Here is a 17,773-nt window from a genome sequence, read left to right on the forward strand (position 1 = left end):
CCGTGACCACACAACAAATGCATGAGTTGGGTGCATACGAAAATCACTATTGCACCACACACCATAGCAATCTGCACCTATACGTTGAATAATGAGTAATCATTCTAGGGCTATTTCCCATTAACACTAAATTGACCTGTAAATGATTTAAAAGCATCACCTATGGACAATTGTGAATACCACAGGTGATTGTGCAGTGGCTTGTGAATAGCTGCACCTGCTTTAAAGGCATGTAATGGCAGACTGTCAATCTCCTTAAAATTTTCTCTCCATCTTCCTTTTTATTTATTTTTTATTTATTTTTTGTGTGCAATGTACAGGGATAGGGACAATTGTAGTCACTCCGATTGGACTGGTGTCTTCAACCTTACTATGTAACTTTTTTTTTTTTTTTTTTTTTTTTTTTCTTGCTACGCATGTTTACAATTTCTCTGCACAGCATCGGTGAGTGGCCAGTGGGTGACTAGCTGTACTGTACTAGCATCCCTTCCAGAATTGACATGTGCCTGCTACTGGTAGTACCAGTGGTTCCAAGGCAACAGAATGCAAACCGAGAACTAGTTATGTTGCTTCCCTATTCCATACAGTTTCAAACAAGTGACAAAATTGGATGCAAACTGACCTGACCATGCAAGCACGGAATGTTGCAAACTGACCATGCTAAGCAAAGAAGTCAAAGTATGGGGACTGGCAGGATCATTCAGGTATTTAAAGTATTAATGAAAGAAGATGAATAAGTAAGTATATCCTAGTCAATTAGCAAGAGACGAAACCTGCAAGTTTTAAAGTGGTTGTAAAGTTTTTTGTTTTTTTTAAACTTGCCTGCTCTGTGCAATAGTTTTGCACAGAGCAGCCCTGATTCTCCTCTTCCTGGGTCCCCTGTGATCGCTTCTAGCACCTCTTCTCTGCGGAGTGCCTCCATAGCAACCCACTTGCTATTTGGGCACTTGTGCATGCTCGCTCCTGAGCCCCGCCCTGTATGTCCACTGACAAGCCGGGAGAGTTTGCAAAAGCATGGATCCAATTTGCATTGGTAAGTAAACGGTTTAGGCAAAGGGGTTTATGGGTTGCTACTTAAAATGGCTATAGTGTTGTATAGTTATTCCTTTTTATAAATGCTTGCGGTAATTGTAGCCGTATTGGTGCACTTGCAACAAGAACAATTGAGTACTGTCCATTAAACTTTATTTGCACCAACATCCACATTTTCAAGGCAAGCTTTCGAGGTGTGTCCCCCTTCAAGGTCCAAGCAGTACTAATACACATGGTTTTAGCAGAGTGTTAAATAAGATAATTTCTGTGAAAACGTTGCAAAAAAAATTAAATTTTCACGACACAACTGGCTTCAATGTTTATATATTGGTAGTTCAGCTTTAGGTCTCATGCACATGTGCGCAGAGGGCTATACAGTGCAAAAAAAGGGGTTTCTGTGCCTGGGAGTATCAGATGTTGCGTACAGCCATCTATACACATCTGTGACAGAATGTGGCTGTTGGTAAAGGGCAGGTCCAACTAGGGCCGAAACAACTAATCAATTTTACTGTTTTCATAATCTATTAATCTGCCAGTAACATAAGGTAAAAAAAAAGCCCTTTATAGTACAAAATATAATCACTACTGTAATTAGTACTTTCACTGTTCTACAGTAAAAAAAAATGAGCTCCTTCCAGTAGTGATTATCTGCTTTTTATTTTTTGTACTATAAAGGGCTAATTTTAGTCCTTTTAACCCCATTATGTTACTGAACATCTTAGGCCTGGTTCACATCTATATGTTGGTGCTTTTTGTAGAAACGCACTACAGTTCATTGGTATGGTTTCCTATGGGACACGGTCATATCTGTGCTTTTTTCAGCCACTGCATATTTGGAAAGGGTCAGGGACTTTTAACTTGAAACGGTGCTTTTTGGGTTCAATATACTTCAATGGAGAAGCTGCAGAAAAGAATGTAATTGCTTTTTGCCTTATCTGCCCAAAAAAACGCAAATTGCTGTAAAATCACGTGTGCAAAACTCGCAGCAAAAAGCACTGCAGAAACAGATCAAATGCAAAAACTGCATAGGTGTGTACCGAGCCTTATGCTGGCCTCACGGCTCAATTTTCAGGTGAGAATATTCAGATGGAAAAATGTTTGTACATTCGCTGAACGAAAGAATTTTGTTTGACATTTTCACTTCATTTCTGAACAAAAACCACATACACTGTCAAAACTTCATGGTCAAAGGAATTTTTTCAATTGCCAAATTTTCTCGTCACTGTGGCTGAAAATGAATGTCAATTTGACCCACTTTTGTTTTGATCGGTTAATAATCGGCCAACTAATCGATTATGAAAATAGTCGTTAATTGCAACACTAGATCCAACCATATACATGCATATAAATACAGATGTGTGTCAAGGGGCACACCTGTGTCTATATGCTGTTTGTTTTTTTTGTTTTGGTGGTTTTTAAATGTATGTCCCTCTGCACCAATGTGCATGAGCCGTTCTCCAATTGCCTGTTTTGTATTTCCAGGCCTGTAACAACCTCATGTAGATTTACAGTTGCTATGAATGTAGTTTGTCTTTACAGCACAAGTCCTTTATGTGCTCTCTAGGGGTGACTATTAAGGCAGTAAAATAAAAATGATATAATTTAGACACACTAGCCTCATGTTAATTTTTAACTTGGCTTTGTCCTTTTCACTTTTAGTGAAGAATCTGAAGAAAAAGAGGTGAAGAAAACCAAAAAAGAAGAGCATAATTCAGGAGGTAAAAACCTGTGAGGGGTGATGGGGTGTTTTTTCTTTTTCTCCTTTTTTTACTATAATGCAGCTTGCTAATCCCAAAAGCATTTTAGCAGTTAGCATTCAGTCGTTTTTTGTCTCTTCCCCCCCCCCCCCCCCCCTTTCCTCTCTCTGCTCCTAGACGCTGAAGCTCAAACACTAAAGTAATGTACATGGACACATTAACACTATTTTAGCTTCTAGGAGCTTAAACACTAGTGTGCATGGGGCCTTAATATCGCAATTCATAGTGTTTTTTTATATCTGATCTCAAACTTTCAAACCCTCAAATGGCTGGTGATCATGTGTAGCAATGTGGAAACTGCAGATGTAAAACGGGTAGCCATTCCATCTGCAGTTGCAAATTGCACTTTCCTTGGCTGGTGTAAAGGCTAGGAGGGGTTAGTTCTGCTTTAATCACCTGCTGTACAGTGCAGTTTTATTTTTCACATGGTTTGGTTGTGTGTGGGTTTTTTTTTTTTTGAACAACCATTTATCTAACTGAAATTTTTAGGAGACCTACACTAAAATAGTTTAGGTGAAATGCTCAATTTTTGTGTGTGTGTGTGTGTGTATATGTGTTGCATCAAGTAAATGGATACCAAACCTGTGTGTGCGCCTGTGAAATAGTGACAAACAGCCACACCTGAAATGGTCCATACATAGTTGATGCTTTAAAAGCCTTTTACAGGTTCGGTTCAGTTTAGAGTTAATTGTGCGCTGTGGCCCTAGAATTACTGCTTTCACTCTTTGTGGTGATATCTCACATGTTCTTGAACTAGCAGCATGTATGCACAGGTGGTAAGGGGTGCTTTCAAATTTATGCTTTAACCACTTGCTTACTGGGCACTTAAAATCTCAGACTCACTGATCACAGAGCGCGCCCTGCAGGGGGCGGGCAGGCTGCACGGTACGAAGTATCCCGGCAAAGCAGGTCTGCGCTGTAGCCGTCATTCGGCTATAGCGCAGATCTGTAATGGTTAAAAAAATGTTTATTTCTTTCATATTCATTCATTTCATATTCCTCGTTTACTAACTTGGTCCTTGTGCGCGAGTCAATACTTTAGTGAAAGAGGGGGACAAAACATAAAAATATTATACATGTACACTTCAAATCTTACCAAATTACTATCAAAAGTCCTAAACTTCCTGTGCCATGTGCACAATATTAGTCGTGCAGTGTATTGTAACTTTCATCCAAAGTGGGGTCACAAGTAAGTCACTGGAATTCAATGTTTCTGCACTCACTGGAGATTGACCCCCTCGCATTATAGCAGAAAGGGTCAGCTTTCTGATATAACCCTCCTGGGTCTTTCATTGTGATATGTGTTCCTTCTCTGTTCTCCATGTTCTTTCTCCAGGTCCAGCAATAGCCAATACTCCACCACTCAAATGGTATCTCAGGGACAAAAGGGAAAAACCATAGTACAAATAACATTTACCTTTATTTTAAAATTTTAAGTTTTTTCCATTGCACTCACTTGCTTGTGTATATAGGTAATGGCATAGATACCCAGAAGTGACCTCAGTGCAGGGCTTTAAAATTTGAAAACGATTCAGTGTGAAAGGGGTCTTATGCTGTTTGCTTAATTGTAATTTTTATCTTTTTTTTTTTTTTCCCCTCAGAGGACTTTGGCAGTGATGATGACTTGGCAGCTGGAGATGGAAAAGCTGACAGTGACTATGAAAGTCCCAAAAAAAGCAAAAAGGGCAAAAAAGCTACACCAGATAAGAAGCGATCTTCCAAACCTAAAAAAAGATCTGCTGCAGGTAGAAAATATTCTCAGACCCATGGTCCATCTGAACTGTTTCAGCCACTATTACGCCAAACATCTTAACATTAATTAATTATAAATTTTTGCCAGGATTGCTGTGGGGTGGCAGCTCAAATGCTTCATTTAATGTAATTGGGTATTGGCAAAAAGTCCCCTTCCAAACCTAACCCCTCCTTGTTAGACAAGGGTTCAGATTTTTTATTTTTTTGTATTGTCTGTGCTGTATTCAGATAATGTGCAAGCCAGTAAGACTTCCTAGTTTTCTTTAATTTTACCTCTTTATTTGTCATTATACAAACATTCTTTTTATTCCCTGATATGCATGTCCTTTTTGAGCTTCCAAGTCTGTTTTGTTTTAGGTGACAGTGATGATGAGAAAGAACGTAAAAATGTACGCCAACAAAGACAAGCTGCTTCTAAGGCTGTTTCTAAGCAGAGAGAGATGCTGATAGGTGAAGGTGGAAGTGAGGATGAAGAACAGGAGGAAGAGGAGGAAGCAAAGTTTTTGGAAAGTGAGTTTTTGAACATTGGTGTATATTAAATTTCCCCTTTCCAGAAAAATTCCCTTTTTTTTTTTGTAAAAAAAAAAAAAAAAAAGGGAATTTATTTTCCCTGCAGGAGCCTGGAAAGCATTGCACCTGTGATCAGTTCTGCAATACAAGGCTTCTGCAGACAAGCCCTGCAGCTTATTGCCTGTACCTTCATACCAAGTGTCTGTTTCAAAGCGGCAGGGCTTGTGAGTGAACTATGAGAGCGCTCTTGCCGTTCATTCAGGGCCACAAGCTATTGGTAGCGATGGCTGACGGTACGTGTAGCTCAGTCATTCACAGGAAACTAAATGGCTGATGTGGGTAGAGCCCTGCACGGCCAACCTCCTTCTTCTTTTTTTTTTTTTTTTTTTTTTTTAAGTGACAGGTGCAAAGAGAAGATTTCCTTGCCGCTGTCAAGCTAAGGCAGATCAGGGGAACTGGCAGCAGGAGCTGGAACATATTCTGTTCCACCTTAAATATGAGTACAACATGTTACTTGATCTGAAAAGTGACCTTATTTAAAGTGGACCAAGGCATCAACTTTATAAGTAGTGGTGCACTTAAAGGACAAAACCCAAAGTTCCTAATTTTGTCTTTTTTTTTGGTTGGTTTGTTTTTTGTCAGTATTGTATGCTAGCGCACTCAGATTCTATAGGGTTACCACACACCTAAATGTTAAGATGCTTCCTCTACATTTCGTCTTTACAAAATTGAATTCAACAGCTGCTGCTATTGCAGTGGAGATGCTCCCTCACGTTAAGGTCCCCATGGACAACAAGCTCCCTCTCCATGTATTCACGGAGGGTCCAGTATTGATTTTTTTTTTTTCTCTTGATTGATGCTGAGTGTACTAGTCTTGAGCCATGACTTAGAGGCCATAGATGTAAATCTAAACATCACTCGTGTGGCTGAAATGTTGTCCCTTGGCTTCACATGATGCAACTTGTATTCTAGTTTGCTTGTTTCGCACATCCATCTCTGTTCCAGTTCAAATGGCATCATGGCTGGTCTGTGGAATAGGCCTCTAATTCATAAATGGAAGGCACTATCAGATTGTTAACGAGATCATAAAAAAAAAAATTCAGAGGTACCCCTACACTAGGCATGCAAGAATGGGTATCGTCAAGTGAAGCTTGCTTCCTCTTTTCTTGTGGCTTAGCAGGCCATCAATGCCGCAAGGCCCACCACAGCCTCCTGGTCTTCAATCTGAGAAATCAAAGATCAAATAAAGCACACCCAGGCTACGGACAAACCACATCGGCAAAAGGTTTGCCACCTGTGGATTTAATAAACTGGAGTTCACTTCTTTCCCCATCACAGTTCTAAAGAGTGGATGAGTTTTTAACTAGAGTAGTCTTTGCTGACTTTAGCTAGCAATGCCATCACTCTGGACACTGAACTGTTCGATTTATGCACATTCTGTGGCCATCCAATGTGGACAAATTCATCACATGGAATTGGGCTCTAACCCTAGAAACCACCCTAGCCAATGCATTCCTACTTCATGAAAATGTTTAGGCTTCAAGTGGGAGGTTCAGCAACTTTAGGCTCACAATCTGTTTTAATCCCCCCCCCCCCCCCTTATATAATTTTTTTTTTGCATGGAACTTTTTTTAAAGTACTAGGACAAATGATGTCCTCTTGTAGGCTAACCATTTGCTCTATTTCATATGGAAGCCATACAGAGAAACGTGTGTGTGTGTGTGTTTTTTTTTTTTTTTTTTTTTTTTTGTCCTTTTGAGGCCCATAGGAATTTGGATAGCCCAAGTACATTTTTCTCCTGGTTTATTTTTTTTTTTTTTTAACAAAGATTACTGGCTACACAGTTGCTTGAGCTGGTCTCTCTTTAATGTCTGGATCAGCATTTCCTGGGCAGTGCTGGACTAACCTGTTATGTGAATTTAATGCACTGGACTGCAATTTTGGTGCTTTTCAGACATGATTGCTCTTTTGGCTGGGGAATGCTTTTCAAGTACAGAGCCTTACCACTGCCCCTGGTGTGAGCCTCTCTATATATTTGCTTTGCTACTCTACTTAAAGCACTGGGTGCTTTTCACATTGCTCTCCACTGCCAGTTTTCACTGTGGTAAGGATTAATGCTGAGGGAAAGTGTAGACTAGGTGGATCGTTGCAAGCTTCCTGCTCTATAGCCATTCAGTGGAATTGTCATGTTTGTCTTGCAAAGCACCATGAGACTGGAAGTCCTGTGCCCGCCGCTGTGAGTGCTGGCCGTGAAGAGCGCTTGTCTATGCTCCAAATGGTAGAAAGCGGCTTGATATCCTCACAATTTGCACCACCAATACATGACCGCAGCATGCCTGTACATGGAGGACAATTCTTCTACAGGTGACTCCATGCTCTTGGAAAACACTTGCAATCTGTGTTCAAGTGACCCTGAATTTTTGGGCTCTACATCAGTTTCCCTCCACTGTTGTGGATGAGGTTGAGGCCTTATTTAAATAAAATACATTTGTATTTTTTGCAACTACTTGAGCCTGATTCTACAGCGGTCTCATAGGTATAGCATTTATTTGCATGCTTATTTGTTCAAGCTGGGCTAATATAGCTAATGCAATAAAATCCATATTTGGCTTTAGGGGCTGGGCTTCTGATGCCTCATCAAGTTTGTCTTTCTCCTTTTTTCTCTGTCCTTCTTTCCCCTCCCCTCCCCCCCCCCCCCTTTTTTTTTTTTTTTTTTTTTTTCCTTGACACCCAACTCCCCCCCAACCTTGCAGTGGGTGTTCTGGGACTGAATCAGCCTGCTCACAAGGTTAAAGATCAATTCAACCAAACAGCGTGGTGTACTATACGCTTTTCACAACTTTAAAAGAGGATATGACCCAGAGGATAGATACTTGATCCTTACAGGTCATTTAGCAGATTCTGCTTTTACAGTAGTATCCTGTTCTGCCCCTAATAGAACCATATCATTCCTTTTCACATTGTTTGCAGGTGGTGGAAACCCACAAAATAGGCACAGTAATTGTATGTGGAGATTCGAACCAGATCCTCTTGTCCTTCTTGGACAAATTGCCAATATCTCAATCGAACACTCCCAATAAATACGCCTTTTCACAACTCATTGCAAAACAGAATCTAGACTCATGGCAGGCATTGAACCCGATCAAACGACAATATACACATTATTCATAGCCACACAATTAATTATCACGCACTGACCATCTGTTCTTGGCCATAGGAATGGTGCCTGAGATATTGGCATCCAAGATCATACTGGTTTAGATGGTCTGATCATAATGCAGTTTTTACTGTCATAGCCTCTAATTCTTAAAGCTCATGATCCCACATGGTATCTCAAAGACTCCCTTCTTTGAGACTCCATCTCTCCATAAAGATCTGTCATGCACTACTCCTATTACAAGGAATGTTTACATGCCTTGTAATAGAAATAAGTGATAAAAATATATATTTTTTTAAATAAAATGAAAGCTTGCCAGCAGAAGAGAACTCGTATGTATGTATGTATGTTGCTCTTGCATATGTAAGCAGCGTTCAAATGTGGTATCACTGTGAAAGTTAGAGCGAGAGCAAGAATTCTCCTCTGTAGCTTCTCTGTAACGCTAAACGTGTAACCTGGAAACCCTTTTTAAAGCGCCACCTACGGAGATTAACCTCCCTAGCGGTGATCCCGTGTCTGGCTCAGGTTTGGGATTTTAGTTCCACGAGCGGTCACCCCGAGCCAGACTCTGGATCACATCGCTGGATACAGGGAGAACACAGGGAGAGTTGCGTACCTTGTCCCCTGGGTCCAGCGCTGTCCTCCGTGCTGTGTGATCGAGCTGTCCCCCTCTCGATTCACACAGTGCCCGAATGCCGCCGAGCTCCGTTCCCTGCGACGTTACGGCGCACGGGAGCGGAGATGGGCGCCAAATTCAAAAAAGTAAAAACGCACAATGCACACAGTACTGTAATTTACAGATTACAGTACTGTATAAAAAAATTACACACCCTCTTTGTCCCTAGTGGTCTGTGCAGTGCCCTGCATGCACTTTTATATTATAAATACTGTTTTTTTTTTTTTTCTGCCTGAAATTTGGAGATTGTCCATAGCAACCAGAAAGTGTCCCTTTTTCAGTGTGTTAGGATTTATTTACATTATTGAATCATTTTTATTATATTATAAACGTTATCATACCCGGGATGTCTGCTAGACTCTGGTTTGAACAGATTTAAGAGTTATTCCTAATGCCGCGTACACACGTAGCCAACTATCCGACGGACTTTCCAAACGAGCTACTTGCCCACACACGGCACTATTTCAGTGGACTAATACGGCGTACTAAGTCCACCGGACTATCCGCTGTACTTTTGAAATGAACGGACTCGCCCACACACACGGAGGAAAGTCCGCTCGTTTTGAGCGCGTATCCAGGTAGCCTCCTTCGCTGGCCCCGTCACCTGGTATGGACTTAAAGGGGAACCCCTACGCCGAAAAATCGGTGTGGGGGTCCACATCAGACCCTTGTCCAAGCACACTACCCGGCCAGGAAAGGGGGTGGGGACGAGCGGGCGCACCCCCTCCTGAGCCGTACCAGGCCGCGTGCCCTCAACATAGGGGAGGGGGGGGTGCCTTGCCCCAAAGCACCTTGTCCCCATGTTGATGAGGACAAGGGCCTCTTCCTGGCAACCCTGGCCATTGGTTGTTGGGGCCTGCGGGGGGCTTATCGGAATCCGGAAGCCCCCTTTAATAAGGGGGCCCCCGGATACCGGCCCCCCCACCCTATGTGAATTAGTATGGGGTACAATGTACCCCTACCCATTCACCTGTGGAAAAAAATAAAACACAACACACAAGGGTTAAAATAGTTTATTGCACGGCTCCAGGGGTCTTCTGTCCGTCTTCGGGGGTCTTCTCGCCGGACTCCTCTGCTATCTTCTGCTAGCTCTTTTACTAGCGGGGAGGCCTGGCTTTCTTCTTCGCCGCCGCCCTCTTCTTCCGACTTCGGGGGTCCTGTCCCCCTCTCCGGTTCTTCTTGCCGGGCCACCGCGCCTTCTTCTAGCTCTTTTACAGGCGGTGGCCCGGTCTTCTTTCGCCGTCTTCTGTTCTTTTCTTCTCTTCAGATATTGCCTCGTCAATGTCTCTGCTCACAATGTCGGGGGCGCGGCGACTTATATAGGGACATCGCAGGATGATGTAAGAACCTTCTGAACCCGATCACTAGACATTGTTTATCATTATGGGATATTCACAGAACTATATATGGTCTACAATCTTTACATAACTCACTCCTTTCATTCCATAATCTGGCCTTCTATTCAGCATGCATTTCCACCATGACCTTCCGAGGCTGGCATCTCATGCTTCCTCAATCTGGATTATTTAGATATTTAGAAAAATTCTTTTCTACGCTCCCTCTCTAAATACTAAGATTGCTATGAAAAAAAACTGTCAATTTTTCAAAAAAATAGCTTGCAGGATTTCATGACTCTATTCTCAATTGCTTACTAAACCTGATGCATCCCCACTCTCATGTGGCCAACTGGGAACATGATCTATGGCGTACTATTAAAACTGCGTACTATTAAGCAGAATGGTCTGAGATATAGTCCATAACCTAATCTTCCTCATCGAATGTAACAGCAGTTGAGACCGCATACAAAGTACTCGCACAGTATTTGATTCCAGCTAGAATCTCTAAATATGTTCTGGATCTTCCAGCTTTCTGTTTTCATGGCTACTGAGTTCACATTTACACATATGGTGGAGATGTCCAGTGGTACAAAAATTTTGGAAATCAATTTTCATGCTTGCCTCAGCAGTGTTCGAAAGCACAATTACACCTGACCCTGCATTGTAGAAATTCTGGACCCAAGTTTAGAAGGGACAACAAAAACAGTTTGGATAACTATTTACTGCATTGATCTGTGTTCAATTCTTAACAACAATTATATGCTGTCATATGTGACTTCTGTTTACTTGTTACACTCAGTGTTTTTTGATCTTTAATAAAATACTTGAACGAGAAATATCATAAACTGAAGTCCGATGACAAACTTTCTATATGAAGGGGAACCTCCCTACTTCTACAAGGGAGGATTAGTTTATAAATCCTTCAAGGTCCATTGTAGGCTTGCTCTGTAGGTGTTCGGGTGCTGTGTCTCACCTTGGGTACTCAGGATAATTCCTTGCCCTGGGTACACTCTTATTGTGCCTTTTTGGCTTTCCCTCAGGCTACCACAGTGATTACTGCACTTCACTTTGTTCACTTCTGCCTGAATACCTTGCTCCAGACCCTGTCAGCTAGCGCTGTGGAGCCCAGCCCCATTCATGCTCTGTTTTACAAACATGTCTCCCAATCGTTGCTCTATAGATGCTTGTGCTTCTAAACTGTGCCACTGTAAACAGGAGGTCTTGATGTCCAATGGTAAAAATGCATTCCATTAAAAACGTATCGCCTGTGGTACCCAGTTTGTAGTTTGCCAACGGATGTTACAAAATGGTGCCTGGTATGGCACTTATTCCTATGGAACGGTCCAAAGTGATGGTCTGCTTCATCTGGGTATGCATTATTTAAAACGGACTTTCTTACGGATGGTCCCACAAATTGCACCAAATGAGGCTCTTGCACATATACAACACTTTTTTTTTTTCTTTTTTTTTTTTGGTCCTCCTTTTTGCATGATGCTTGTCTGCTTTAAATCAAATCACTTTATTCAGAAATATCAGAGGCATATGTGTTTTATTATTTTTATGGTCAACACATACTGCTTTGCAATCTGATTCACACCATTTGCCCACCCATGAATGGGAGCAGTCTGGTTTGGCGGGCACATGACACTCTGCCACACCACTTTATAAGGACCAGTTGCATGTATTCCTCATTGAGCTTCGAAGAGGGGATCCTCCTTGACATGCGCCAGATTTTTTTTGGACTTCTGTCTCACATTTGGGACTTGTGCGGCAGACCCTTTTTGGGGCGGCATACCAGTTTGGCTGCATCATGCTTGATTTTGTTATTTGTGAGTATACATCATTACTTATATTTTAACATTGGTGCGCCCTCTGTCCCATATCTTTAGTCTTACATTTGGGTGTCCCCAGCCTGTTGGTGACTGTGCAGCCAATGCGGAAGTTGAACAAGTTGGGAGTATACGACTGTATGCAGCGGCCTTTGTCTCTCAAGCGCAGGAGAATTTGTTTCCTTTTTTGCCTGTGCTTCTGGACCTGGAGGTTCAGGAGCATCCCGCAGACCTGTGGCTGGGCACCAGGGATAGGCTGAATTACTTTTCATGGTTTTTCTGGGGTTGCTCCAAAGGTATTTTGTGTGTACCAGGTAGCATCATTTCAAACGTCCAGTATCACAGGTGAGCTGGAAATGACTAGGAGTCTATATCCCTTTCCTTGTCTCACCCTTTGTGAAGGTGCTTTACCGCACTCTACCCCTTCTCTGTGGTGGGACTGCGCTGGATAAACTGCCCAACACATTGTCCCTACATCTTGTGTGAAGGAACACTTGTAGTCTGTCCTGTGTCAAATTAACAAGACCCTCATCTGTAGTTCAGGCTACTATGATTTCTTCTCTGCCCATGACTGCTTATCAGGTTTATGAGATCACTATTTGCTGCTTGCAGAATACTTTTCTTGAAATGGGTATCCATAAACACTCTGCAGAGGAATATGGGTATCTGAACTAAATTAACGTTGGTACTTAATACTGTTAATTTAAGATGCATACCTACATTCCCCCCAAAATGCAATGTGTAACTTTGATTCTGTCTTGTCCCATTTGGAAGGAGATTGTCCTTGTTGCACCTAAATACACAACATAGACAACAGTGAGCCTTTCTTTGTATTCACAAAGACCATATGTCATGCTGTCTATAGTGTGTTTTTGGGGGAGCTTCTCTTAAGAAAAATTCATTTTTGGCTGATGAGGAACCCCAAATGTTGGGATCGAAAAAATAAAGCAAGGGGAAAGTGCTAAAAGTTGATTTTCCAATGAAACTTATTTGGACTGTTATATCCCCAAGATAATGTATCTGTTTCTGGCTTCCTTAGAAGATTCTGGGAGTGATGAGGATTTCTTGGTTGAAGATGATGATGACAGTGATTATGGTCGATCAAAGAAGAAGAAAAAAATGGTGAAAAAATCTAAACCCGAGAAAAGAGAGAAAAAAGTACCCAAACCCCGACTAAAAGCTACAGGTAAGTGTTGCCGCTATATAGAGCTGCACGATTAATCGTTTAAAAAAGTGATCTCTGTCGAGGTAAATGCAGTTTAACCACAAAGTGGGGTTCCACCCCAAAGTGGAACTTCTGCTCATCGGAACCACCAACCCCATCTCTTTACTAAACCCCCCCGGTGTCACAGTTGGCACCTTTCAGGGGGTGCAGATACCTGTCCAAGACAGGTATTTGCACCCACTTCCAGGCATAGACTCCCACGGGAGTCTATGCCTCTTCCTGTCTGCTGGGACACACACGGGTCCCAGAGACAGCGCATACCATTCCTATTGCGCTGCGCATCTCCAGTAGCCGCACCGCTTCACTTCCTGATTCCCTCACCTAGAATGGTGGCAGCAGCCGAGACCCAAGCGAGCGAGTGATCAATCAGCCTCGGCTGCCGACATCGCTGGATCCTAGGACAGGTGAGTGTCCATTTATTAAAAGTCAGCAGCTGCAGTATTTGTAGCTGCTGGCTTTTAACCTCCCTGGCGGTATGATTGTCTGGATTTAGGTGCTGAAAGCGGTACAATTATTTTACTTGGAAATTTGGCGTTTTATATTGTAGTCCTGTATTTCTTAGGAATAACTCACTTAAATATGTTCAAACCAGAGTCTAGCAGACATCCCGGGTATGAAAGTTTATAATATAATAAAGAATAATAAAAAAATATTCAATAATGTAATCAAATCCAAAAACACTGAAAAAGGGCAACTTTTTGGTTGCTATGCACAATCTCCAAATTCCAGGCAGAAAAACAGTGTTTATAATATAAAAGTGCATGCAGGGCACTGCACAGACCACTAGGGATAAAAGGGGTGTGTAATTTTGTAATACAGTACTGTAATCTGTAAGATTACAGTTTTGAATTTGCCGCCGTTCTCCGCTCCCGTGCGCCGTACCGTCGCAGGGAACGGAGCTCGGCGGCATTCGGCACTGTGAATCGAGCGGAGGATGGCTCGCTCACACAGCGCGGGGGACATCGCTGGATCCAGGGGACAAGGTAAGTAACTCTCGCCTGTGTCCTCCCCTGCATCCAGCGATGCGATCCAGAGTCTGGCTCGGGTTAGGATTTTACTGATAGGAGCGGTAACCCCGAGCCAGACTCTGGATTACCGCTAGGGTGGTTAATATTATTTTTTTTAACAGGCAAATCCCTCTTTAAAGTCAATCTTTTTCTGACACTTTAAGTTAAAATCGATATTTTTTCTTAGAAAATTACTTGGAATGTATGTATGTATTAGGGCTGAAACAACTAATCGATTATGAAATTAATCGATTACTATTTTCATAATCGATTGATCGGCCAGTAACATAATGGGTTAAAGAAAACTAAAATGAGCCCTTTTATAGTACAAAAAGAGCAAATAATCGGTACTGTAAATATTACTTTCAGTTCTACAGTAAAAAATTAACCCCTTACAGTAGTGATTATCTGCTTTTTTTGTGTACTATAAAGGGCTGATTTTTTTTTTTTTTTTTTTTACCCCATTATGTTACTAAACGTCTTAGACCTGGTTCACATCTGTATGTTTTTTGCAGAAACACACTACAGTTCATTTACATGATTTCCTATGGTTTTTGGTTCAATATACTTCAATAGAGAAGCTGCAGAGAAGCATGTAATGCGTTTTTGCAGCAATTTGTGTTTTTTATTCTGCCTAACAATAAATTGGCCAAAAAAAAATGCAATAACACAAATTGCAGCAAAATCACATATGCAAAAATCAAAACGAACAGCAAAAAGTACTGCAGAAACAGATCAATAGCGAACTGCATAGGTGTGTACCGAGCCTTATGCTGGCAACACTGATCAGTTTTCAGACGCGAATATTTAGAAAAAAAATCTTTGTACATTCGCTGAATGAAAGAATGTTTGAATTTTTCACTTGTTTTTAACATTCTTTTTTTAAATGAATGTAATTTCTGAATGAAAACCACAAACACCGTCTGAGAATTCCTTTGACTAAGCAGTTTTCTATTTCCAAATTTTCCCGGCACTGTGGTTGAAAATGAACGTTGATTTGATCCCACTAACGATTAGAAAATGGAACGAACGTTCTTAAAATTTTTTTTTTTTTTTTGGAAGGAAGGCTTTGTTTTTAATAATAAAAAAAAAATGATCTCGGAGTGATATTTACCAGATTCACCCTCTATTAGTATATACAGTATATCTCTTCTGTCTGTTATTCTCAGAGTGGATTGGATATTTTGCTCCCCAACCATATAGTTGGTTATTTATATTTACCACTGCATAGAGATATTTAAGAATAAATTGCCTTTTTTTTAAAACTTGACTAAATTATACACCACACTTTTTTTAAGGTTAATCGATTAATCGGCCAACTAATCGATTATGAAAATAATCATTTGTTGCAGCCCTAGTATGTATGTATATTTATTTATTCTCTATCTGCAATTTTTTCATACTGTATTTGCCCAGCAGTCTTTCAAATGCAATTTTTTGGGGGGAAAAAATCCACCTCAATAAAGAGAACGAAACGGTAACGTTAGCACAGTGTTTTTTTTTTTTTTTTTTTTTTTTTTAAATGTGAAAGATGTTACGCTGCAAGAATCGTGATCTATCTTCTAAGCAAAAAAATTGTGATTCTCTTTTTAGCCAGAATTGTGCAGCTCTATCGCTAGACCACATATTGCATATAAAATGGCTTTCTTGATGCATGACATTTAAACTGCAATGTTAACTGAGAGTCAATGTAATCAGACCAAGTCTTCAAGGCTATGTAACATTTTTATATTCATCAGTCTGCACTCTACCTAGTTAATGTGATGTATCCTAATGCAGACCTAGGTGCTAAAAATTACACAAAAGCAATTGAACCACAAGGCTGCAATGAGTAAACTGATGCATTACACTGCAGGATGTAACTAGCATAACAGTGGACCTGTGCTTGTTTTATGTTACTTCAATGCACGGATTTGAGATGTGTAGATAGAAATATGCCTTTTTTTCATACAAAATTACTTTGCCTGACTACACTTAAAGTCCCCTAAAATAAAATTTAAAAACAATGTTTGCAGTAACCCCCAGTCCAGCAAAGGCCAAAGGGAAGAGCCGACCTGCGGCTTCAAAGGCCTCCAAGGAGAAGTCTCCATCACCTAAACCAGAAGAAGACGAGGAAGAAGATGATGAACCAGAGACACCACCACCAGAGAAGAAAGCAGCTGCAAGCCCTCCGCAAGAGAAATCTGACGAAGAACCATCAGATGAAGAAGCTCAGTCTACAGAAGACTAAACCTTGTGTATTTTTTGGGTGGGTTGGGGGGAGGTTGTGAGGGGAATTGGGGAGATTTTATTAAAAAAACGAAAAAAAAAAACCAAAAGTACAAAAAGACAGATGGGGGTATAGAACATGAGGCTATTTGCTTGACTTATTCACTTCCAAATGTCTTCATTTGTTTTAAGAGCATCATATGCGCTTATTCTTCCTTTAATTTTTTTTTTTTTTTTATCCAGCTGAAGGTGATGCCATTTTATGGGGTGGTCATTTGGTGGTTCCATCACCTGTTTTTTTTGAATAAAGCCATGCACATTTTTACTATGTCTGCATTACTAAGCTGTTTGTCTTGTGTGTTTTTCCCCTCCTTTTTTTTATTTTTTTTTTTTTGTTTTTCTCTTGCTTTTACAACACTGGCTAAACAAAGCCCTCAGCTTCTCGGAAAGCTTTTGTGTATAGTAGCTTACATGTGGTTATTTCTCCCCTTCACTAATAGAAGATTCACCAGTTTGAAAACTAAAATTTTTAATCATTCTTTTGACTATGCATACCTTTGTCACGTAACATGGTTGACTAAAGTCCATACCTTGTAATGGGGCTCCACGTGCGATTGACCTTTGTTGCACAGTTGGGTTTGGAAGTATGAATGAAAGTTCCTGTTGTGCTCTAAAACTGTAATTCACGGTTCACATGGATGTGCCCCCCTGTTTAGGACAAGTGCTTTAAAATTCCACTAAATTCTCTATCAAAACTTTTCTAACCCTCTACTTCACTCAGCTGGGTGTCAGTTTCTTTATCTTTTTTTTTTTTTTTTCTTTAAGCATATCTAATCTCCAAAGCAACATCTTTTATATATTTCAGATTACCAGTCCTTACAAGTGGTTGCTGCATTAGCTATCTCAATCTAGGACTTTAAAAAAAAAATAATATGGTAATCTGCTAATAAAACGCTTAAAGCGGAAGTAAACCCATCGATCTGACAGTTTGAAAAAAACAGTTACGTTCCTGGCATGCCGGAAATGTTAACTGTCAATTTGGTTGTGCTCTCAACCAAACTGTCAAACCATCCAATGGCTGGTGTCATGACTGATCACATGTGCAGCTTCATGGCAGTTAAAGATTAAAGGGAGGCCAAGATGGCAGCTTCCTTGGCTGAAAATGATAAGAGGGTTTACGTCCAGTTTAAGTCATTTGTCATTCGTTTTTTTTTTTTTTTTTTGTTCATCTCTATTACATACTGAATTGATGGACTAGCGGTCTACACAAAAAGTAGAGCTAT

General features: G+C 40.8%; 1 protein-coding gene across 2 annotated transcripts in view; it reads left to right on the forward strand.

The window, feature by feature from the left end:
• NUCKS1 (nuclear casein kinase and cyclin dependent kinase substrate 1) overlaps nt 1-16,833 on the forward strand; it is a 50,853-nt gene extending 34,020 nt beyond the window's left edge. Inside the window, exons 4-8 of one of the 2 annotated variants that reach the window (XM_077481206.1) lie at nt 2,692-2,750; nt 4,391-4,534; nt 4,899-5,051; nt 13,090-13,236; nt 16,298-16,833. In XM_077481206.1, coding sequence (XP_077337332.1) covers nt 2,692-2,750; nt 4,391-4,534; nt 4,899-5,051; nt 13,090-13,236; nt 16,298-16,512 — 718 coding nt within the window. In that variant the 3' untranslated portion in view covers nt 16,513-16,833. The remainder of the gene's footprint in view (nt 1-2,691; nt 2,751-4,390; nt 4,535-4,898; nt 5,052-13,089; nt 13,237-16,297) is intronic. The other variant, XM_077481207.1, reaches the window with a different exon arrangement.
• The last annotated feature ends 940 nt before the right edge of the window (nt 16,834-17,773 follow it).

The sequence above is a fragment of the Lithobates pipiens genome, unplaced genomic scaffold, assembly GCF_037356315.1.
Source record: "Lithobates pipiens isolate NorthernLeopardFrog02 unplaced genomic scaffold, aLitPip1_a1.2 Scaffold_16, whole genome shotgun sequence".
NCBI classification, from domain to species: Eukaryota; Metazoa; Chordata; class Amphibia; order Anura; family Ranidae; genus Lithobates; species Lithobates pipiens.